The 26,240-nt window shown below is 40.5% G+C and overlaps 1 protein-coding gene across 3 annotated transcripts in view; it reads right to left on the reverse strand.

The window, feature by feature from the left end:
- KCNK2 (potassium two pore domain channel subfamily K member 2) overlaps positions 1–26,240 on the reverse strand; it is a 135,215-nt gene that overhangs the window by 54,450 nt on the left and 54,525 nt on the right. For all 3 annotated transcript variants that reach the window (XM_081000583.1, XM_081000584.1, XM_081000585.1), the window contains exon 3: positions 21,740–21,851. In XM_081000583.1, coding sequence (XP_080856709.1) covers positions 21,740–21,851 — 112 coding nt within the window. The remainder of the gene's footprint in view (positions 1–21,739; positions 21,852–26,240) is intronic.

Below are 26,240 nucleotides of genomic sequence, written 5' to 3' on the forward strand. Positions count from 1 at the left end.
AACTCAGTCAGTCATATTGGAGAGTCTGGAATTAGGCACACTAGTCCCCATCAGATACAATTTGTTTCATCCATGTACCTTATGACATAATTATGGGTCTTGGAAATGTGCTTTGAGATCTGCTAAATGTCCTAGAAGTTGCATAGAAGATTGGCTGGCAATTCTGGAAGTGCCAGAACTTTTGTATAGTGTATATTTTATTGTTCTAAGCTGCTTTGAGACCTACATGGTGGAAAGCGGAATATCATTTTTTAAATAAATAAATAAATGAAAAACATTTGTGCAGTATCTAGATATTCAAATCTTTTGTACCTAATCGTATGCTATGACTTGAGTATTTTGACATGGTCACAGGAACTAGAAGGGCTAGGGGAGAAAGGCGAGCCATTTTATAGTTTGCAAATTTCATAGGAACAAGGTTACTTACACACCTGATGAAAGGCAAATTAATAGGGAAGCAAGGCTGCTTACAGAAAGAGAGCTCAGAAGAGCTCTAAACTCATTTATGTGAAGAGCTCCCCAGGATTTTCCTGAAGACAGGAAAACCCTTAGAGCTCTGAAGATGCTTGGGAGGGGAAGCTTTCCCAGGGCATGGACTGAACAATAGCCATCATAGGTAGTAGCCATTGCTAGGCTTACTCTCCATGAGTTTGTCTACTCCTCTTTTAAAGTCATCCAAGTTGATGGACTTCACTATATACTGTGGCAATTATTATATCTGTATAATTATTTTTAAAATGCTTCTTGTGTGAAATGATTTTTTTCTTTGTTCTTTGTCGATTTTTTTGTCGATGACCCCATGTGTAAAACTTATTAATAATGATTTAATAAAATACAGAAATAATAGTATCAGCAGGTTGTGCAGTAGCATAAGTCTTTCCTAGAAATCATGCTGTTGTGATTAACTTAACTTCCTAGAAAAGAACTCTGGATTTAGGGGGGAAATGTCTATAATTACTTTATTCAAGCTGTTAACCATTGCTACTCATTGGTTGCATAAGAGTCACATATAAGCAATTTACCCTGTGTTTGTCCCATCCTCAGTTTTTCCACCAGTTTTAATTATGTGACCATTATAGGCATTAATTTATAGAAGAATCACAGGACCATAGCTGTCAACGTTTTCCTTTTTTTAAGGGAAATTCCCTTATTCCGAATAGGATTCCTCGCAAGAAAAGGGAAAAGTTGACAGCTATGCACAGGACTGTAGGGCTAGAAGGGAACCCTGGGGGTCATCTAGTCTAACTTCCTGCAATGCAGGAATCTCAATTAGATCGTATTGTTCCCTTGAATCACACACGGGCTTCCATTCCGGTCCTGAATATAAATAAGAGAAGTCCTATTGACTTCAATAAAGACATCCAAGTGGGACAATAAAGACATCCTGTATCAAGGCTGAAGCAATCAGGCCTGTATTCTTAATTCCCTTGCTAGAAGAAATAGCGGCTGTCTTGCTTTCTGCTCCATATGGCTGCAAGTAATGTTATAGGCCAGAAGGAGATAACCGGTAGCTACTCACTCAGGTGTTGTCAGGTGATAAAAGACATCAGTGTGACTTCACATGATTCTTTAAAGTAGATGTGGGGAAGCTTTTTTTTTTAATGTACCAAGGACTGTGGTTTTTTTACCATAGGGTGGGGGCTGATGGGACTAGAGTCAAAAGTTGCCAGGACCAACATCCCTCCCTCCCTCCCTCTCTTTCTGTCTCTCTCCCTTACCCCTAGCTGTCTTTTCCCTCTCTATTTGACCTTCTGCCATCTCTTCTCTTTCTTCTCCCTGCCTATTAGGATGCCAGGGGGAAGTGGGGACAGGGGGAAATCAGCCAAAATAACCTCCCCTTGTTCCATCAACAAGGGTCCCTACTATATCAGAGTCCCCTTCTGCAAATGGAAGACGCTTGGATCTCAGGAACCAAGCCAATATTCTTAAGCCTTTCAGATCCATTTGATACCTTGCCTACATAAACGAGCTTATCAGGTCTATTTATTTATGATTAAATTGGAGCTGCCAAAAGTCAAGGCTCTCTCTGCAACTGATGAGTGTCGGGGTCAAGCAACATCTGGAGGGCCACAGATTTCCCATGTCTGCACAAGCCTTAATCAAATGATGTAGAGTATGACTATGCCCTGCTTTCTGGATGTCAGAAACAAGTTGCTATTACTCTCAGCTGACAACAGCAACCTATCAGTTTCTTTCAGAAGAACATATCTTTGCCCAAAGGTTGAGGGAAATTGTTTCATAAATGAAAGTGTCTCACTGTTTCCTGTTTTAAAAAAAGAAAGCATTGAAGCCCAGGAAGATAAGGAACATATCAGCAGTAATTGAACCTAGTGATAGTACATTTTAATGGTCTTCAAATGGCATTATTGTGTGGTGAAGAAGAAGAAGAAGAAGAAGAAGTCAACAAAATAAACATTATACTCCATGCTGCCATTGATCCTTAAAAGCAGGTTTGGTGACAGACTGCATTTTTATTGTTCTCTCAGGGAATAAAAATCTGTTGGCATTTGTCACTTTAAAATGATTTTTATTCTGCAGTGTGAAAACTGAAAGCATTCAGAAATCAAATCTCCTTTTTGATATATCATCGTAATTTATTATTACTATTATTATATATTGAATTTATATACTGCCCTATACCCAGAGGTCTCAAGGCGGTTCACAGAATAATGGTGCTCAACAAGTGGACTCCCAGCACCTGGTATTATTCTTAAGGCATACTAGAAAAGGAAGCATAGCAAACCAAACAGTTAAATGGACAAAAAGACCAAAAAAAAAAAAAGGGCAAAAAAAATAAGCACCAGAGACTAGCAAATCGTCCCTGAAATTTGTAGCATGATACAGTAGAATAGCTTGGCTCCTAAAGTTTTCATATAAATCCAGTGCAACTCTCTACTATGCTGACTAATTTTCAAGTCAAACTTCAGCTTTTCTATCATAAAGATGGACAAAGCCAGCTGATTGAGATACATGGCATAAAATTACAGAATCAACAGTGTTTTCCTTCTGCCATAGATAGAACATTATAGCTCTTATTCTACCACCCTCCCGACCTTGCTTTGACATCCTAAGCTCTCAGCAAAGACTCTGAAAAGTTACCTCCAGAGGACCAGTTTACTGAGTATTTATCCTGATTTGTGTGCACAAAGCTCGCACAGAGGTTATATGGTGTGTGCCATTTACTCATCCTCATTTGTTTGTGCAGAGTTTATGTGACTTCCTGTCCAATCAATTGTGAATCCACACTTTCTAATGCATTTCCCCATCACTTTCCCAACAATAATAAATAAATCTGATTTTAAAAGAAGAAGAAGTAGGCTGGTTGCACAGGAGTGCCAGAGTGCTTTATAATCCACATTATTCGCAAAAACTTAAATTTGCCAGTATGCAGTTGAATCCCTCCAGCAGAATAGTTCCCATCTAGAGGCTTTAAAAAGACATATTCATGCAGCTCTTTCTTTAAAACCAGTTGCAGATCAGATCCCCCAAGCCAGCAGGATGGATTCCTATCTGCCTACGAGCTAAGAGTTAGGTGCCCCTGCTACTATATTATTAAATTCTGTTTAACTGGGGGTTTTAATGTATGTTGATGTTTTGTACAGCATGATTTTAATAGGTGTTTCAGAGCCACTTGGGGAGCTAGATCTGGCTGAGAAATTGAATTGAAGGAATAGTAAGAAAATTATGCAGGTGGCTATCTGCTGTCAGAAGGGGACTACTTCCTGGGAAGGGTGGAGACACTGGCGAAGGAAGGGGTGTGGTGGGGGCAGTCCACTCTGGGTGCCATCCCTGAGGGGGGGACATCGCAGTGCCACCCCCCTGGGCCGCTCGCCATGGGCAGCGCCTCCTTGGGACACTTGTTCTGCCCCTGCGGGCAGCTAGCCCTGCCCCCAGGGCTCTGGGTGCCGGAGCAGCTAGCTCCACCTCTGGGTGGAGATTGATCTTAGTGGCCCCTCCTCCTCTCTGTCTACTATCTAAAATGCTGGTAGAAATTGCACCTTGCAGGAGATGACTTGAGATGCAATCCATGCCGATGCAACGAAGTCGTTAAAATCAACAGGAACTAAACAGCTACTTCAATTAGTTAAGATTGCCTCAAAAAGATTTGTGCCTCTAGCTGGACCCTTGGTGAGTTGAGGTGGGATCAGATGCTCCTAAGCAAAGCATTTACCGTGCCACATGGGAGATCGTTTAATACAAGGCATCCACAAGCAGAAAAGACACCAATAATGAGATACTGAGACTACACAAAAAGAAACTTTGATAGATGTATGGAGACTACAGGTTATAAGTGAGGAAAGAGAAACCTACCATTTGCAAACAACATTCCTGAATTGGAATGCTGAGGTGTAAGAAATGCAGAGGAGTTTAGCTAAGCAGTTGTGGGTCATCCATTCTGCTAGGAATCCCTTCTCATATCAAGAGAGATGGGTGTGTCGTAAATGTTATTTGCGGAAGGCACTGAACTTCTCCCACAATGCACTTGTAACTAAAGTATGTTGTCCATGTGATTTGAACTCAGGGGCAACAAAACCATATGCTTCCTTGTCTGGAAACTTATTTTTTCAGGAAAAATTGGCAATCAAATAGGATAGTACAGGTGGTTGATGAGCCACTATCACAAACTTTTTTCCAAACAGCTGCTCTGCACGGCAATGTAGTCAACGCAGAATGCAAAATGAGCCATTACAGCGTAACCACCATCTGGTGCACTGGCCCAACAGAGAAAAAGGACCAGTGTCTGAGATATTGTGGAATGGGTGGGTGGGCAGAAATGGCACTGGGACTGCTTCTACACTGCATGTTTTCACTGGAATTGACATAATTAATTCAGTTATCATTGTCTTGTATTCTGCTTTTTATAGATGAATTCACTACAAGTTGCATTAATGGTAAATTAAACTTTATTTTTTATGACGCTTGGAAGTCTGCATACAGTAGAAACTAACTTCTTCAGCCAGGCTACACCTCTGAGTCAGCCCCCTTGGCCATAGCTGTGTTTCCCCTTGCCATTCTTCTGTCTTTTTGAAGACTTGATTTGCAGACATTTTTCTAATGGCCACCTATAGTATTTTAATGGTATTTTGTGTTTTAATGCTGTACATCACCATGATATTTAATGACATAGCAATACATTATTGTCAAATGAATGAATGAATGAATGAATGTCAGTACCAGCCTGTCCAGTGTGGACTGACAAAAAGCTATTGAGATATCTGGAGAGGAAAGTGGTTCACAAGACCTATTTTTGAGGACCCAGGTGCAGGAAGCATGGAGCTCATCTTGGGACAAGTCCAGGTTATAAATAAGACACATAAGGTCAGAATTGCATTAAAATTGGCTACAACTTTATTGACTACTGATGTAAGCTAGTTTTGGCTAAGGCATCGGGTATGTATCTGGTATCAAGCAACCCACCTGCTGGTTGATCAGTAAGGTGGATTGACCCTGAGTAGAGGGTTGCCTCTTGTCATACATCAAGTAGAGCAATCCCAACATTCAGAAGGTTACTATGCCCATCGATCCCCGTGTGGTCCCCATGTGGACCAAGCATATCCTTCCTGGACCCTTTTATCAGGGTATCCCATGTCTAACAATCCAACTCAATGTCTTATCAGGCTCTAGCATTGAGTAAACTTGAGAGCAGCTGCAGATAAGGGAATTAGCTCATGTAATGTTGCAAGATTTCCTTGCTGGAGCACAAGACCAGCCAGATTATGGCGAACCCTTTATTTACATTTTGGTATTTGAAATAGACATCCAAAAGCAAGGGCCTTTTCAAGTGCATTGTTTTTCTTGCGGACTAATATGTTACTTAAGACTACGAGAAAAATGGTATGAAAGAAAATGTTGCAGTTCTGTTGCTGAAACTTAGCAAGTCCCCCCCCCCCATGTGTAAATTGCCTGGCAACTGTACTTAAACTACTCTAAGCTCTTTAGGGTAAGAGCAGGGTAATAAGCAAACAATCAAACAGCAAAAACCACCAGCCCCTTCCCCCAAGAGACATGCAGGAGGAGCTTGTTCCATTCACAATCCCTAACACTTAACATCCAACCATGCTTAACCAGATCTCACAATACCGCTGTGATATCTATGGATGAGGAATCCCTACACACAGCAGCGCTTGCCATTCTGATGAGATAATTTTATACTTCTGGCCCTTAGCCATAGAAAGTTTATGGATTGTATTCACCAGCACAACAAGGGCAGCTCTCACAATTAAGGACTACAAATCACAGGAAATGCAGCAGGCACCAGAACAGCAGCAAAATATATTAATACTAGTTGAGTCATGTAGACAAATTATTTGATAAAGAGGTAGGTGAACTCCTTAGACAGGCTAAGAAATGGAAATTTTAAAAAGTGCTGTTGGAAAATGATCACGATAGTAAATTTCAGCCCCAATGCAAGTTAGGAAGGCTATTCTCCAAAACAATTCTATCTCTTAGCTACCACTAGCACAACAGCATGTGGTTGAACCACAAATAGCTGTATAAAATAAAAGTGACAAGAATGCTGGCCTCAGGAGAACATGCTTCCTTCACTGCACATCCTAAGCATCCATCACACAAGGTTAAATGACTTGACACTACTACATTACTCCAAACAAAGAGATAGGCATATTCGTTTTCCAATGCTAAAAGGGGACTTCTGGTAAAGAGAATGGGAATTTGATCTCTGTAGTACAGCAACACCATTTGTCCTTACCAGAAACTGACTCAAATGCTCTTCTGTGAGCAAAACAGTGGGTACAGATGGTCCTTACAAGGTGGCTTCCATAAAAACAAAAACACAACAACCAATATCTAAAGTACAAGCAAACCATCATTAAAATAGCACTATCTTCAAACAGCAATGACATAAGCAATATGAATAACAATCTTAGCATCATATTGCAGCAAACCAGTAAAAACAACGTATTAAATAATTTCAGCGACAATATATTAAAACCATTTCAGCATCCATTTAAATCAACAACAGTATCTTTAAGGAAAGGCAGCTTTAAACAAATGACTTTTCAGAGCCCATTTGAAACTTGAACCAAGGGTGCCATAATCACCTCAGCTGAAAGAGCATTCCACAAACAGGGAGCCAAGGTTGAAAAGGCCTTTTATCTTCTGTCCATTATCTATTACTCTCAGTTGTCAAACATACTGAAGAAATATACTACTTTTGCCAGAGCATCTACTTACACATACCTGGTATTCAGAGACTCTGAAACAGTAAGACCTCTGCTGATATAAAAAACTAACTATGCAAACACCAACAGAGGAAGATGTTTATCCTGCAATCTTATTCAAATTTACTTTAAAGTGTTGCTAGACTCATTGGAACTTATCTCTAACTAAATTAGATGTGGCAACTGTTATGCATGCAGCAATCATAGCAGGCAATGTTTTAAAACCCTGGGTTGCAATCAGCTAAGGCCTACTCAGAGTAAACCCACTGAAATGAATAAACCCAAGTTATTCATGTCCATTAACTTCAATGGGTCTTCTCAAGCATCAAATACCACCCACAATTATATATGCTGACTCTTTTTTAAAAAGTTAAGATTCCTGTGAAGTTGAAAAAAGTGCATGTAATTGTCAACTAAGATGTTCCCTCCCTGCTAAAATGGAAATTCTTGTGTTTGCATGGGTGAGAAAATAGTACTTATGAGTAAAACGCAAGAGAAAATGTTAACCATCCACCCTGTCATAATGCTTAAACCCCATGGGCAGCCAATGAAGCTGAATGTTGGGAGATTTAAGACAGACAAAAGGAAGTTCTTGCAGTAAACTATTGAGTTTATTGCAAGAAGCAGTGATGGCTCCTACTAGAAGCAGCGATGGCTACCAACTTAGCTCTGAAAGAGGATTGGACACATTCATGGACGATAAGGTTATCAAGTGCCTATGAGCTGTGATGGCTATGCTCTGCCTCCACTATTGGAGGAGGCATAATTCTGAATACCAGTTGCTGGGATCACAACTGGAGAGAGTGCTGTTGAACTCAGGTCCCACCTTTCAGGATTCTCATGGCTGCCGTGAGAACAGAATGCTGGAGTAGGTGGGCCTTTGACGGAAAGCCCAAATGGTGGCCATGCTTTGGCTGTAATCCTGAGCAGTGGCGTAGCGTGGGTTGTCAGCACCCGGGGCAAGGCAAGTAATTTGCGCCCCCTAACCCGTGGATTTGCGCCCCCTAACCCTAACCCCCAGATGTTGTGCCCGGTGCGGCCGGCCCCCCCTGCACCCCCCACGCTACGCCACTGCACCTGAGTTCACTATTAAGGAGTGGTAAATCATCATGAGTAGATGGCATGGTTGAATGAAGCATTTGCTGTATTTTATTATCTGGTAAGTACATTGTGTGCCTTATGTTATATAGCTGGTAGATTTTTCCAGTAAGAACCGAGAGACAGACAGAGAGAGACAGAGAGAGAGATCACCCTGCTCAGGGAAGCCCTGAGGTTTGCAGAAGTACCAAAAAAACCCCACCACCAAGCACATTTTTAAAAGGTAGGGTTTCCTCCTTCCTCTCACCCTCCAGAAAAGTAACCGAGCAAACAAATATATGCAATAGCCACTGAATGCAGAGTGACCAGGGGGGAGGCACTGCTGAGGTGAGCATACACCTTTTTGTTGCAGGTCCAACATGTATGTAATAATAATAAGCATACATGTGCAACGATCCTTCTCATTGCAATTCACAACAATAAACTGCAAAAAATCATATCACATGAAACAGTACTATAAAGCAGGAGAAGCTGGTTTTTAATGCTCAGTTAAGACGTTCAATCTGAAAATGCCAGCTGTTATAGAAATTGGTGTACAAACATGTCTCTCTTGGAAGGGAGCATTGCTGCTGCGTAAATAGTTGGGTTATCCTAAAGCGTTCAGCGTTGGAGTGGCTGAAGGGGGAGGTTTTACTTCCTTTCTAGCCCTGGAAACAAAGAGCATCCAGCTTCCATAATATTCAGGCACTGTCCAGACCTACTATAATAAATACAGCTATTTTGAGCCACTGCCCTCCTTAGAAGGACTCCAACCTAAAGTGGCAAGCTAGCTCAGTATTCCAGATCCACATAGATATTTTATTTATGCAAAGTGCAAAGCATTCTATTTTTAAACATGGTTTTCAATTAAGGCAATAACTTTGTGACCCTTGAAACACTTGGATGCGTACTTAAATTTGCACATTTCAACATTCTTGGCTGAAGGGTCAAGGCCTTGAAAGACATAACGAAAAATTAATGATTTGGTGAATGAATGAAACATCCTTGACATCACCAGTTTTACCTGGATGAGCAAGACAGAGGCTTGTCTCTTTGCAATCTTGTGTTCGTCCCTGCCCCCCTCAGCAATAGTAGCATAAGGCACTTTCACGTTCCATTGGTTGTTCAGAGATATGTTAATATAAATGAATCAGAGCATGAGATGTGGAAAATAATGTCTTGAGCTATGTTTTCCAAAATTGCTTTCTGACACAATAAAAGCTACCAAGGACCATTCTAAAAGTAATTTTGGATTACTATGGGGTTTTTGAATTCAGTAGTAATTTTGAAAATCTTTTTAGCAGCATTCTACCCAAACTTGCATGTCAACAGAACTGCAGGCTAGCCTGCTTAGCCAGGGGTGCCATAAGGAACCAAAAAGAGCTGCTCTCTTGAATGGACAAGTCTGCTCAATTGCAGGGAGGGGGAGTGCTATACACCTTTCAACTCTTTTCCTTAAGAAATATTGGTTACAAAATGTAATACAAAAATTATATACCATACAAAGAAGAGGAAAATCATTCAAGTTACTCAGTTATTGCCTCTCAGTCTGATTTCCAAATATGCAAATAAGGGATGACCACAATTTTGTAACTACTGTATGATAAAGCTACTCCATTCTTGCATAAAATTACTTGGGATATTCAGGTCCTTTTAGAAGTCTTACTTGGTGAGTGAGTTTTTCAGCTATAACTATGTTCCATAAGTTTCAATACCATAGTCCAGCATTCAGAGCCTTTGAGTTTTTCCATTGTTGGGCTATAAATAATCTAGCTACTGCCACCAAAAGATAAACAAATCCTAAGGTTGTATACCCACAATGGGTCCCTCAAAGACAATTCATTTATGAGAGCAGATTTGGGGTGTACAGACCAGCCCACCTCAAGCAGCTACCTCCCCCTGAATCTGCTACACCTTTCTGAAAGGACCGCCAGGTACCTGGCTCAGTTTTGTGCTGGGTGCCAACACGAAACAGTGCACTGGCAGAGGGGAAACAGAGACCTCCCAACTGCTCAATGTTGCTGTTATGTACTGAAGTTCTCACCCTGGGCCAGCAGGGGGATACTGTAGATAGTTTACACTCAGGTCCGCATATGCAAATAAGGAATTGAAAGTGACGTTCAGTGATTGGATAGTTACAGAAAGTTGTTACTGTTGCCATGTAGTTGAGCTTTATATAAGCAGGTTGGCTGAACCCTTCAGCCCTATTCTGCTCTGGCCTGTGAATAAACAAGAGCTGTCTGAAGAATTGCTGCGTCATCTGATATGCTCACCCACAACTTAATAGTTGCCTTGAAAAAACCCCTCAAAAACTAGAAGTTTCTTGTATTATTGTAAGTTACCATGGAGACCTCTCATCAGGCAGCAAGGTACTCTGTAAATGTTTTAAATAAACAGATAAATATTGATAATGCAATCTGCAAATTGCAGATATGTGCAGCATTCCCATAACTGGTTTTAGAGGTCAGGATAGAATAATAATGGAAGGCACTGTAAATCTGGCACGTATGCCTCATTTGCTTTCCTGGTGTTTGGCAGCCAAGTTGCCTCATGTTTAACCGGACTTGTCTGTGATGAGGAGACAGACGGCTGCCTTACTGTCATAAAAGCAGTTTCCTCTTTTTATGATTGTCAGTTAAATTTGGCATAGGTTGGAAGTTTTCTTCCCACTTCTTTTTGTAACAGTACATCACTTTATTATGCTTTCCATATGCTAACACAGACTTTTAAGTAGCATTAAGACCAAGGAATACTTTCCATATTGATCGGTCTACATTGACTCCCCTCATGTTGAAGGGGATTCTGGGCTGTTCAAGCTAAACCCAATGGTACTCGCCAACACCACAAGTAGATTGAGAGTGCACAATGTAAAATACCCAACATTCCTCCATGGCTACATACTCCATGGGTAGTGGAGGAGGACAACCTTTTTTTCAAGGACGTTTGACCACCATAATTGATATTTTCACTATAGTTTCTCTGATAAGCTAGAACAAAGCTAGAACAAAGCTAGAACAAAGTCTAAAACATACTTTTGTAACTCCAGCTATTTAACAGCTACGAGATCACCCCAAGCTACATGTTTGTTGACACCATCAGTGAACTCCAAAACAATGATGAAGTAATATTTCCCTTTTGCAGCCCATTTATAGCATTTGTTTTCATTCCCCAATGGAAGTTCTGAAGCTTCTCTGAAAAAAATTATAATTCTCAAATGAATAATTTGCAGTGAAAAGAGATCTGCGTGAGCTGGATTCAGTATATGCCTTTGTGCTTTTATCTTCATGGATGAAGATCTGTTCCTGGTTTTCTATTCTAGTTTTAGAACAAAAAACACTGTTTGCTATGTCTGAACTAAACAGGATGCTGCAGTTTCTTGCATATGGCAGTCAAAAGCTGCTCAACTCTCTAGCAATGTAGCAACTGAGGGCTTATTCACACTTGCCTTTTGCCTTGCTCTTTCCAGGCACAGGTCTACACTTAAGATTTCCGTGTATGAGCATCTGAGCCTTCTGCCCCACAGCTTTCTCTGTGAAAATCCATTCTTTAGTGCTCAATTGGGGCAAACGTCAATTTGGGTTTTCCACAGATTGCTATTTGTTCCAGTTGAAATTTAAAAAGCGGGTTTTCGCAGGGATAGCTCTGGAGCAAAGAAAAAAGGCAATAAAGGGAATTTGGACACAAAACTTTAAAGAGTGGACCCCACCTGGAAAGAATGGAGGAAAGGTAACTGTGGATACGCTTAAGATGCCATTTATGGTTTCACTGGTAACTGCTAGACAGAACTGCTATAACAGTAACCTTTACATCAACCTTAAATCATGGGATGTTCAGAGGTCCTGCAGAACCAATATCACTTTCTGATGAGGACATGCTCAGCTGGCATGGAGCATCCATATCAAGGGCAGTGTGTTAATTGGTCCCCAGATTAAACTGCGGATGCAGTTCTCAGTTGGCGCATAAACTGGCACACAATTAAGTAACATGTGCATGCAGGACTTAAATCTCTTCCCCCTGCAATCTATTAGCACATGAAAAAATAAAAGAGCCTTTGGTCTGGCATGTTTTGTTTTGATCAATTATCCATGTGACTGACAAACTGCAACACTATCTGCTTCCTATTCATTAAACAGATGTCTAAATTGAATTATAAGCTATTACATTGCACCTTGTAATTATATATTTGCCACTCAGGGTTCATGACTTCCACAGCATGTGATAAAAAGGGACAACTCCATTTTAATTAGCCCAGTGTGCTATTTTTAGAAAAGTTTGATCACTTGCAGGACAGATTTATATTTTTTTTAAAAAGTGGGGGGGGGGCAAGTTAATGGTTACATTAACCATGCAGTAAGATGGCATAAAAAGACAGGTGTGCAAACATGCAAATGTTTAAATCAGAAATTAAGAATAGCTTTGTAAACTTGTAAGGTATCAACAAAAGGCTATAGCTGGCACATCTGTGCAAGGATTAGAATTGGCACATTTGTGATTTCATAAAGCATAGGGGACAGAAGGTACCAGCAGTTCTAGTTCTGAAAACATGACAAGAATCAAGCAAATAAAGGATAGATTTACTTCAGCTCTCCTATAAAAGCCACTACAGTTTTTGAGAGCCCTTTGACTGGGGTTTGGAGAAGTATGTCTTTCTTCCCAAATGCAATGATGATTCAGAAGAAAACAATCCTGAGCCATTAACTCAAGAGAAAATATCCTAGTTTCAAAAATTCAGTTAATGAAAATATAAATAATATTAACCCAGCTTTTCTGACCAGTACAATCCTATCCCTGAGTTAAGAACTGAATAAAGATAGGTACGTTTGCTGGTACATTTTATCCTATGTGGTAGAGTAGCAAAGGGATTTGGGGAGATGATACATAATGAGATGGCAAAAAGATATTTCAGAGGACTCTCCCAAAAAGACCAGAAGCTTTTCTCCTATGGATAATTGGACTTGATGTACCAAATAATCAAAGGAATTTGTTTCTGTATGTGACTACTGCAGCAAGAGTACTATATGCCCCCAAATGGCGGGAGGATGAAGCTCCTATGAAAGAAGAGCGGAAGTTGAAATTGATGAAATGTGCCGAATTAGCAAGCTTAACTAGTAAAATTAGAGAACAAGACGAGGCAGCCTTCGAGGAGGATTGGACTTTTTTTGTAGATTATTTTAAAAATGATCATAAACATGTTAAGATGCTTGCAGGTTTGGAATAAGCTCAGCAGTAAAAGTTACTCTGAGAATAAGGTGGAGGAAAGAAGGTATAGATTAATTATAATATGCAGCAGCAATAGATAATTAGAGGAAACCATGGAAGGGTGGAAGGGAAGTCAATTATCTTGGAATTATATATCGGGAAATGTTTGACTAATTGTATTTCATTTTTGGAAAATGTATATATATATATATATATATATATATAAGTTGTTGTTGTTGTTGTTGTTTAGTCGTGTCTGACTCTTTGTGACCCCATGGACCAGAGCACGCCAGGCACTCCTGTTTTCCACTGCCTCCCGCAGTTTGGTCAAACTCATGCTGGTAGCTTTGAGAACACTGTCCAACCATCTCGTCCTCTGTCGCCCCCTTCTCCTTGTGCCCTCCATCTTTCCCAACATCAGGGTCTTTTCCAGGGAGTCTTCTCATGAGGTGGCCAAAGTTTTGGAGCCTCAGCTTCATGATCTGTCCTTCCAGTGAGCACTCAGGGCTGATTTCCTTAAGTACAGGATTGCTAAATCCCTTGTTGCAGTGCGGTTCTGGCATAGTTGCAAAAGGATAGTGAAACTATGACATATTATTATGGGAAACCTGTGGTCTTCCAGATGTTGTTGGTCTCCAACTCCCATCACCCCTAGCCAGTATGACCAGTGGTCAGGAATGATTGGAGTTGTGGTCCAGAAACATCTGGAGAGCCACAGGCTCCCCACCTCTGCTTTAAGGTGTGAACAGGAGCAGATTGAAGTAGCCAAATTTGCTTTATGTTATACATTTTTTGTGGGAAGCAGTAGCTTTAATTGGATTTTCTGCCTCAAGCACCTAGATCTTTTGTGCCAATGTGTGAATTGATCCTTGCTATTTTCAGTGTTGGACTATAACATACCAATATGATCTGGGACTTCAAATGAAAACAAAAAAAGAAGGCGTATGAGAAATCATTTCAGGGAAAATCAGCATTGCAGAATTGGGATACATCCAGCGATACTTGAAGCATGCCATGTTGGATTATAAGGGTCTTGTTAAAGTTTGGTCAAGAACCCAAGTGTCCAAGAGGAAAGAAAGAATGCAAGAGTTAGTCAGGGTTCAAGTGCTGTTACTGACTGTAAGAACTTTTCTGGAAAACGTGTTCTGTCTCAGAATTCAAAAATAGAACAATCTTAGGTGAACAACCACTTGTCGGTATACTCAAACAAAACCACAAGCCTGCTTGAGAGAACCAGTCATGGCACCACTAAGAACAATGCATATTTAGCTTTATGAATTCTTTAGGGCTTCTCTTAGATGCCTGCTCAAGAAAATCCTTCAGCTGCTACTTCATAGACCGAAAGGGAACCTTTATGTTCAGAAGTATATTGCCTCTGAACACCAGATACTAGTGGTGGCTAAGACAATCACATCTGCTTGCGAACGTCCTTGAACAACTAGCCGCCCTAGAAACAGAATGTTGGGCTTGGGAATTCCACCGAACTCAGTGCTAACAAGACAAGTTCAGATTACAGCGGTGGCCAGGAGGGCTTTTTACCACCATATTCTGGTATACTGTGACCCTGTGGCAATGCTTTAGTTACCCATGCACTAGCGACACCAGCCTAGGCTACCATGTGTAATGCAGTTTTAATGATGGCTTGGAAACTTCAATCCATGCAAAATGCAGCCAACAGGGTACTGCTAGGTGCTTGGCGGTAAGAACGTATGATATGATAACTATGTTGTATCAGTTACAGTGGTTGCCAGTGCATTTCTATGCTCAATTTATGCAGCCAACCTTACAGCCCTAAATGGTTTTGGACCAGTTGACCACCATCCATATCAGCATTCCTGCATGCAGAAATCAACTTCTGAGAACTTGTGTACCCACCTGTAAAAGCATTCATGCTTACAGGCACAAAGGAGAAGGCTTTTTCAGTGGTGGCCTCCCACATTTGTGGAAATCTGTTCCAACTGGGATTTGACAGGCCCTCCACATCTGCTGGAGATGGAAGTGTTAGGAGGCTGCTTCTGGTATGGAATACCTAGCAAAGATCACCAGTGTTGAAGCAATGATTTTTCAACATCAGCTTCATTGGACTGGTCATGTTGTACGGATGCCTGATGATCGTCTTCCAAAGCAACTACTCTATTCCGAACTTAAAAATGGAAAGCGTAATGCTGGTGGTCAACAAAAGAGGTTTAAAGACTGTCTCAAGGCAAACCTTAAAAAATGTAGTATAAACACTAACAACTGGGAAACACTGGCCTGAGAGCGGTTCAGTTGGAGAACAGCCTTTACCAAAGGTGTCATGGGCTTTGAAGACACTCGAACTCAGGACGCAAGGGAGAAACATGCTAGGAGGAAGGCACACTTGGCAAATCTACACTGTGATCAGCTCCTGCCCAGAAACCAATGTCCCCACCTTGTTTATGGAAGACAATCTTACTCGGCTACAAGTGATCGCCAAAGACGAAGAAGACCTTCCTTATAGCTATACTTAGTGGAACATTCTATTCTCCCCCGCTCATCTCCAAGGTTGGACACTGAAAATTCTGTTGCTATTTGTATTGTTTTGACTGGTATATTTTATGTATTGTAGTATTTATTTTGTATTAATATTGTTCACTGCTTTGGGGACCTTAGGCTGAGAAGTAGTATATAAATAAACCACACCATACAGCACGATCTCACTACTATGTCAAGATTTGGCTTATTGCATCATGCAAAACACCTCATGGTTATTATGTGTCTCAATATTTTTTTACATATTGTTATAAATATGCTCAATTTATATATCATTGTAAGCTATCTTAAAGAAAGTCTCCCCCCCCCCAAAAAAAAGTTATTGCTTTAACTGTATTGAATAAAGAAATACAAATAACTATGTTTCAAATGGCGTGGTCATTTTTTAAAAAAAAAGACCTCCAAAATTTCAATTTCAGAATTAAAATGCTTCAGAGTTTTTTTGTTTGTTTTGATATCAACTGTCAAAAGCCCATATTTAGAACCAAAATTTAAGCATGATAAAATTCCAGCTCTGCTGTAGTAGGTAATAGCTTCATGATATAATGAGCTTCTAGAGCTATTATCAACTGACACTTGCCAGAAAATGTAGATAATTATCCCAACATAGGCTTATTGTTTTGCTACTTGCGCATGCCATGCAACCTCAGGGAGCACCCTCTTCCCATATATTCTCCAAATGGACATATTTAATTTGACCCTTGCTAGCCCTTTACATTCCAATATGTTACTGGGAGGGGATGGGGGGTGCCTTTTTCTGGAATCTGTAAATACAGCTTGGAATGTGTCATTTAGGAAGATTTGGGGGGGGGGGTTATAAGAATGTGATCTTTGACTGCATGAAACAGTGAATGCAAGGTCAAAAAGAATCAATACTCAAGGAGAAAAGAGGATGTTGGAAGGGGAGAGTAGTTGAGAATCATAAAAAGAGAAACAGCATAGATATACTAAGAATACTGAAGAAGAAGAGGAAGAGGAAGAAGAAGAAGCGGAGGAGGAGAGATTATAATCTTTGGGGTTTCATCTATATTATTTCATCTTTGTCAGTGACTAGCCCTGTTTAACATATTTGAGACGTTATATTGCCTCAACTTGGAAAAGTGACTATACACACACACACACACACACACACACACAATTAGTGCTTTTTTCTAGGGGGACACAGGGGTACACATACCCTTAAACATTTTGTGAATCTAAGTTTGGCCTCATTGAAGGGCAGTATTTCAATATGAGTAGGAAAATGAGAGTACCCCTAAACATTTTTTTTAGAAAAAAAAGCACTGTATATAACAGAAGGTTGTAGCCTGTTGAGCAGGTGAGCAAACTCAGGTGCTTTACTTGTTGGTAAACCATTGTTTCCCTTGAGAAATACATACTAGCTTTCAAAACACTTCAGAACTGAAGATACTATTTTGTCTGTACTGCCACTCTGTTGTACCCCCCCCCCCAAACCTACTCTAGCCAAGACAAGACTTCATTCCAGACTTGGTCAGTTTCTGCAAGAAGAGTGGCAGGGAGAGAGAGAGAAAAGGAAAGAAAGTTACCCAAATCAGTATAACTCTGCTCCCCCACCATAACCACCAAAACCCCACAAGTCTTGTTTGGATGGAACGGATACTTGCTTATGTGGTCACATGTGCAGTGGTCAAGATAAGGATGGGGAGAATCCCCATAAGCTCGATTAGGAATTACTTGGTATTTATTTATTTAAATATTTCTATCCCACCTTTGTGCCTCATTCCAGGCGATTACAACTCATAACGATCTGCACAATTGTTTTCAAATTACAGCACTCCAAAAAAAAACAAAAAAAACCACTTAAACCAGGAAAAGATGTAACATAGCGCACAGTGACTCCAATGGAGGGTCTATATGTCTAGCACAACATACCATGATTAAGGCTGCAATCCTAAGCACACTTGCCTGGAAGTTAGCTGAACACAAACTTTATTTCTTGGGAGTAAGCACCATTGAACACAACAGGACTTTCATCTGAGTATATATTTGCATGGGATTCTGTTGTTAGATCTTTGCTAGATGTGAAGTCAAGCAAAAGAAAAGTCCACAACCTCCACCCAAGGCAGTCTGTTCCATGCTCAAATAGCTCTTTTAATTTCATTGTACACAGGTTGTACATTGACAATAAAGGTATTATTATTATTTGGAAGCGTCTAACGTTTCTAAGTCCTGAGCATGGATGATGTGTATTTTAACTGATTTTATCTATATCGTACCTTGTGTAACCTTGTTATGCACTACAGTGTTAAGCAGCATATAAATTGTTGAAGCAAACAAAATACATTGCCAAAGTGACTTGGGGCTGAATCGTAAGCAAGGTCAGTTTTCCAGTTGGTGTCCTCCCAGTTCAATAATGTGATAATTCGGTCTTAGAACTCATGATCTGAAAACTATTTCCCTGGATTCTTTTATCAGGCAGAATTTTCACTTGTTCAAAATGGTCAAGTAGAATGTTTGCCTAACATTTCACAACACTACAGTTCATTCAGACTTTCCCTTGGCACTTTGCTTAATAAAGTGGTACTCAACATATGCAAAACCAGAAGCTGTAACGTAAGCTCTCTCTTCCTCTTTCTCTCATTAACAGGCCAATTCTGGCTTCCAGAGAACGTAGTGTTGCAACATTTTGTGCATTTTTAAAGGTAGCTTTTGTTCCTTGCACCAATGAGAAGGATGCACCAAAGGAACTTGCATCAGCATAATTTAGAAGATTTGCTAAGTGTACATAAGCTAGTTTATGTGAAAATAGCTAGTATACTTAGCATTCTCCATCAATTAATGAAAAGAGAATTTGCATGCAAAATTATCCAAGAGGTGAGAAACAGCAGCAGATGGAATGATGGGGAGCTGCTGCTGACTTGACCTCTGATCTGGTGCATCACAGATCCTTACCAAGAGAAAGAAGGGAGAGGCAGCAAGGTTGGAGCAGTAAAAGTGCACCTGCAAGAGAATCAGATTGAGGCTGTACAAATGCAGTCGTGGAGCCATTCTTACTGCTGCCTCATCCCTCACCCTTCATCTCCAGGTAAGCATCAGTGACACAACAGACGCCACAGCAGTCCACTGCTGGTGAGAAAATGTTAGTGACATTCTCATGGGTGGGGGCAATGTTTCATTTGTTTACTTTATCTCCAAGTGGACAACGGGTTTTGTGAGTGGATTTTCTTTCATTCTACAAATCTCTCTGCTGGTCTGCACTCTGCAACCTTCCTGTGTGGTTGTCTTTCCTTAAAGAAACCCCATGACATCTTCAACTGCAAGCATGTGTGTCTGATGCCTGTTCACTGTTATTTTTTTAAGCAAGGTCTTTTTACGTTGTTGATTTTTAAAAGTCTGTGAAATTTTTTTAAGGTCAAAGGAACAGATGGCTTTAAAAACAAAACCAGTGAGTACACCAATCCCATGCTTTCATTAGCCAGCCTTCCCAGTTTCCCATACTTCAATTAAAGTTGAGGAACGAAGAGAAAGATGTTATGAGGCAACTCCTCCCATGGGTTTTGTTTTTTTCAGATCAGGAAACTTAGGCAGCCAGCGCTGTAGACATGTTTAATTGAAAGAAAAATCCACATACATCACCATGCCCACCTCACAACAACGAAGAAATCTTAACTCTACCTCCATCAAACTTTTGATGCTAATACATACAAGCTCAAACTTAATACATATCAGCTCAAACTTCTGAGCTAATGCATATAATTGTTCCAACATTTGAAAATAAGAGGAATGTTATGATCTACTATCACATGCTCGAACACTCCATTGGCATCATTCCCATTCTCATGGCTACCACAGTTCTTGCTTCTACTGGCACTTCAAGTCCTGATTGCCACATTTTTGTTTACACGCAACAGACACTGTTACAACTGTTAGGGTTTGTACGCATGCAGACCTAGAAGCTTCAGGGCCTCAAACAGCATGGTCAGTTGCAAGCAGGACAGGCCACACATCAAACCACTGATACCCAGCTCAAATTTGCAGCTCTGCACATATGTCATATGAATGCAGTAAAACCCTGCCAGCAGGAAGAGGGTTAATAGTACAATTCCCCATTGTTCAGCTGAATCAATAAACTACATAACAAGATAGAAAATGTTCTGACCTCAGAAGAAATGCTTGTGCCCACAGGGGACATAGACTAGAGAGAGAAACATTATTTACAATAAAATTTCGTTTGAACTCATAGACCAGGTCTCTAATCACAAATGTGGATCTACAAGGATTTACTTTAGTCTGTTAAGTGCTAGCTCAAACCTGCCATCAACCATGGCATACCTTCCAGAATGCCAATAATTGCTTGCTATCTTTTTAGTTTCAGGACCTGAAGTAGCTTTGAACGACCTTATATTGTAAAGACCAGAAGAAAGCTGGAGATCGTCACACCTAGTGCGGGATTTGAATTTATTGCAAAGCCTCTGGAGGAGCTACCATTAAACACACATTATCCTATTCAGTGCTGAAGGCTGTTTGCTCCATATTCAAAGCAACTGATGTGCACCAGGCTATTAGTGACTGTAGGGCATTCAGAAGACAGTTTAAGCAACCCAGCTCTAAAACAGGTTGTTATAGAGACAATACTATATGCCCAGACTGAGGCAGCTGCCTCAGGTGGCAGAATCCAAGGGGCACCTGCACCACCAGAGAAGCAAACAGAAGTGACCGTGACAACTTCCGGTTTCTAGCAAAATCTTGTGAGAGTCCTGCAGGTCAATGTCACAGGGCTCTTGCAAGATCCTGCCAGAACCTGGAAGCTGCAGCTGCATGATCCTGGTAAGTGAGGCTTTGGTGGGGGCAACCAGAGGAGTGGGTAGCACATAACATGCAGCACCTGCACAGGGCAGCACGTTCACATTTTGCCCCAGGTGGCAAAATGGGCCAGGCGGTCCCTGCATCTACCAAGGGTTGCATGCCCTTAAACAACTGCAAATCAGTTACCCTGGAGAAGCTAATGTTCAATAATATTTCTAGTGATCTTTTTTTCCAGTTCCCTTTCTTCGTGCCATTCGTAACATTGCAGACTTCTGCCTCCTTCACTGGGAAGGGGGGAAGTCTACACTCCTCCTCTGTGTGTCCATTTTGCTGTCAAATATGGAGCGGCCTCATCCCTCAACCCTCCTTCTCTGTGACTGGGGCAAAATGCATATTTAAACACATGAACCCGCCATCATTGTGTCTACTTTGGCATGGTGCTACTGTCCATTGAGCATCCGAAGTGAAGGATGCACAACATTAACAAGGTTATGAAGAATATTTGTCATGAGCTGTTGCACGCTACTAAAAGCCTAATACAACCCACTATGGTTAAATCTGAGTTTGCCTGCTACAGCTTTATAATAAAAATGAATTTCCCAAACAGGCTGATAACTTAGAATGTTGAAAACATTGAACATATATATTAATTCTAGACAATATTTGTCTAGAATTATGTCACTTCTAGAGACCCAAATCAACAGCTTAAAGCACAAGCTTGTTTTAAAACATGAATAATCAAATAATTGGTGTACAGTGCACTAATGAACTGCACCTTTCATATAAACCTACTTTCTATTAAAGTTTTTATATCATTTATTGAATCTTATAAATGTAAGTGTGCATGTCTAATGAAAACTGTTTTTGCCAACATATATGAACTTAATATATAAAAATACTATTAAAATAGACAAACAAAATCTGCCAAACGAAAACATATATTTTAAACTAAATTTGTTTTAGGTAATACACTCTTCAAAATAGAATAATAAGTTTTATCCTACCTATGGTGGTAATAACAGTGCCAGCAAAGAAGAAGGAACTTCCCAAATCCCAATGACTGTTAGACGTGTTTCCTTTAGGATTGACTCCTGCATTTATTGCTGCCACTACTTGCTGCAAGTTTAAAGAGATATTTGTCAATATTTGTCAATATTTATGAAACATAAACAAGAATGTTAGAATACAGTGTTTTGTATGGTTTGTGAAGATAAAGTAACTTATCAAATGTCAGCTGATGAAAGAAAGAAAGAGACAGACAGAAATTTTGGGTGGCGTTATTCAACTGGCTTCACTTTTAGCAGCATCTAACCTAAGCTTGAAATATAATTAAATTCAAAATATTACTCATTTTTGCAACTCTTGGTTACTTTTCATGTCTTATATTGCTACGAAATCAAGAGTTTGATTGTTGCATCCCTAGAGGTTCAATGCAGAGGCTAACTGCTGATGTTAGAGGGCAAAGAAAGCCTCTAAATTCAAGTTTCCCGAAAATTCTCTTGATCCTAACTGAGAACTATCGCATGGGCATTTAATGGCTATTATACAATGCAACATATACTTAGAGCCTGGGAGATCTAACAGTATAGCATTTTGTTTCCTTCTCTCTTGCTGTATGGGTCACGTTTTGCGTTCCTGGGACTCCCAAATGCCTGAAGCTTCCATCTCTGATCTAACACCAAAGGCCATGGCTGGCTTTGATTATTGTGGCACTTTGAACAGAAGCGTGATACACTCTAGAAAGTCAACAGGTGCCAGGTAAACCTCCCCCTTCTACTGAGTGGTTGCTTCGAGGAAGATGGTGAAAACAAAAAACATATGCCTGGGTCAGAGGAGGCAAGTGGGAGAACTTCTGATATTTCCAGGTTCTTACGGAGAGGAAGGTATGGAATGGAGGGTATCATCATAGGAGAGAAGATGGGCAGACACTTAACATCGGTTGTTCCTGCTCAGACACCTACCCACCCACACCCACCCATGTAGAGACTTGAGTAGCCATGATGTTTAGATACCACCCTGCCACCTGATGGTGCTGTTACTTAATGCCAAGTTAGCCCACAAGAAAGCAACTCTCATTCATTATTTCATCCTGGATGAGGTAGCTGGCCTGGTGTGGATTACTGAGACCTAGGTGAGCATGCTAGGAGTTTTGTGACCTTCCTGATTTTGCCTGCCTGGGTACTCAGTACAGCAACAGTACAGACCAGAGGGGAGGCTTGGCAATCATCCACATAAATTCCATCATTCTCACCAAGAAACCAATCCATCTGGGAGCTGGATGTAAGTGTTTGTACTTCAGTGTCAGATTGCAAAGACAAGTCTACCACCCACCTCACTGCACAACCTCTTCCCGGACTGAGCAGGCAGAGGCGGTTCTGGTGATATGTAGGAGAACCTCATGAGAATAGCCTTGGGAGACTTCAATATCTTTATCAATAAGAGGAAACTGCATAGTGCAGAATTAGGCTGCCAGGTTGGTGACCATGTGTAACTATTCCTGAAGGCATCCCATTGGCTGCCAGTAAGCTAACAGATCCAAGGCAAGGTGTAAGCACTAGCCTTAAGTGGCTTAGACTATTCAGGTGCAATCCAAAACAATCCTGTTCACCAAGGCATTTGATAGAAAAATATACTGTTTCTTGTTATTTAACTGTTAGCATATTCAATTGCTTTTAAATGCGCGCTCTCTCTCGCTCTCTCGCTCTGTGTGTCACACACACACAAACCTACCTACCTACCTATCATCTATCTATCATCTATCTGTTTTATTGTTTGCCAACTAAGGCTCCTTTGGGAGGAATGATGGGATTGAAAATAAATAAACAAGCAAGCAAAATGCATATCTGGGATTTTGACACTAGGAACATATTTTGGGTTAACCTTTTGAAAGACCTGGTCGAGTTATGCTTCTGTGAATAAAAACTCTGAAACCACAGGTTTCAATGTTGAAACAGCCAATAAAATCAATGAGGTCCTACACATTAAATTGTATTTATGCACTTGCCTGCTTCATTACTCATGATTAAAACAACTCTTGAGAGTTGTCTAACCTGCACTGAAGTAAATTGCTTTATGGATAAGGATGTCCTGTACAGTTCTGGAGAAAATAATGGAATATTGATGTTTAAATATTAAAGTTAAAAACTTAAGATTTCAGATAAAATAAAAATATATGCTCAAAACAATTTGTTTGAAATAAAGATGATGTTCAGTGCAGCTGGAAGGTATAATAAAGAAAGAACTTTACTTTTCATTGCTTCATTGAGAACTGATTTTAAAAGCTGTGTTGCAAAAGAGTGCTAACTTTATTAACTTTATTATTATTTATTATTTATTTATTTATTATTATTAACTTTATTAACTTAGGTAAAATCCTGCAGGCCTAAAAGTTCCTAAACCTTTATTTCATTTAATCTGTAGTTGCACACTTGATAAATGCTATTTTAGACACCAGTTCCAAATTTTGCATTAAGTTCCACTGATCTGGTTTTAACGGAACTCATTTGAAAACAAGGGTGCTTAGAATTATAGACTTGCACCCCCGATCATAGAAACACTGGGAGCATATCCACATCAGACCCATTACACAGATGTAAGAACCACTCATTTCAATAAAGCTCAGGTCCAATTTACATGTAATGAAAAGCAAGCAAGAAGAACCACCCCATATAACATCGCATGTGCCTCACTTCTTATACAAACATGTCGCCTTGCCTCTGTCTGCGCTGTAAGAACACCAGGGATTAGCAGCCCAGCCAGATACTTTAATGGTGTGCTACCACTGCACATGTAAAAGCTGAGGGCCCAGCTTAAAATACAATTTTAGGCATGGGTGAGTAATTCTTGCCTACCCAGCACCATGTTAAAAAGGAAGCCTTTCTATGTCTACATCACATCCCTATGCACCAGGTTCAGTTGTAGCACCATAAATAGGATTTATTCACTTGCATACAAACTCCAATATTATTTCTGGTACACATTTGCACCAACCTCGGACTGGGACACTAATATGCCCTTTCCTATGAGTAGTTGTGCTTCTAGAATAGCTCATGGGGTAGACTAAAGGCATATACTCCACGATTCTATTCTCTCTCTCTCTCTCTCTCTCTCTCTGTGTGTGTGTGTGTGTATATATTCTCTGTGCATGAACCATAGCTGTCAACCTTCCCTTTTTTTGAGGGAAATTCCCTTATTCCAGTGCTGTTTCCCACTGCTTCCCGCTGCTATCCCAGATTGTTAGATATCCCATAGACTGTCCCTGGGACAGATGAGGCTGCTGGTCCCTTATTTTCAAATCTTAAAGTTGACAGCTATGGCATGCACGCACACAACTTCTTAACCCAAAGGCCCCCAAAGTGATAAATAGTATATCAATACAATCAAATTACAATCAAATACAATAAATCAGTCCTCAAAATAACAATATCAAACAGATACTAGATATGAATATATGGAAACAAAAAAATAAAAGAAAGCTTTTCCTGGCTAAATAATTAAAGGATGCTATTCCCAACCCAATATCCCATACACTTACGGTCCAGAAACCTGAGCAGATTATAAACACTTGAAAAGCTTGTCCCAGCTACTTATCCCATTTCAATTATTATCCATTCTCTTTTAGGCCATGTAGTCCAACCCCCTTCTTGATGCAGGAAATCCAATACTCAATCATCCCTAACAGGGCAGGAGCAGCCGGTGTGGTGGGGGCAATGTAGGGAGCTGCCCTCCCAATACCAATCCGTAGGTTGCCTGGACAGACACTGGACTGTGCAGCAGTGAGGCCAGCGCTGTATGAATGCACCAATAGAAGTATGGAATGGCTCCATCAGCCCTGGCCTCACTGCCACCCAGTCCCAGCTCCAACGAAATAAGCTACAGCAATATCAGTGTCTGGAGGGTGTTTCTGTGGCACTGCCCCACCACACCAGGCATTCCTGGTCAAGAGGTTTCCACTGAATGTTAGACTGAAAGGGCCATAGCTCAGTGGTAGATTATTTGCTCTGCATGCAGAAGCCACAAGTTCAATGCCCATCGTCTCCAGGTAGGACTGGGAAAGGCCACCTGTCCAGAAGCCTAGAGAGCTACTGAGACAACACTGACCCAGATGCACTAATGATCCAACTAAGCAGAAGGAAGGTTTATGTGCTCCTAAATCTAAATACCTCTAAGTAAAGTCCATTAGATCTAGTCCTGCCCTCTGGGGTAGCAGAGAACAAAAGTGTATGCCCTTCTCTGCTATGGAGCTATTGGTGTATCACAGTCATATAATAATGAACAGTACGGGTAGCAATTCCAAAAACCAATTTGTACAACAATTCAGTTCATTCATAATTCTGGTAGGCGGAGATATCTATTTGTAGTTATGAAAGCATTTTATACCACCTTTCAGCACCAAGAAGGGCCACTAGAGTGATTGACAACAGCAAAACCCCAATATGCTTAAATAGATATGTCATAACTAGGCTTGCCATTTGTCAGGAAAATTCCTGACATGTACTGGTTTCC

Source organism: Podarcis pityusensis, assembly GCF_964106645.2.
Source record: "Podarcis pityusensis genome assembly, chromosome: 3".
Classification (NCBI taxonomy): domain Eukaryota; kingdom Metazoa; phylum Chordata; class Lepidosauria; order Squamata; family Lacertidae; genus Podarcis; species Podarcis pityusensis.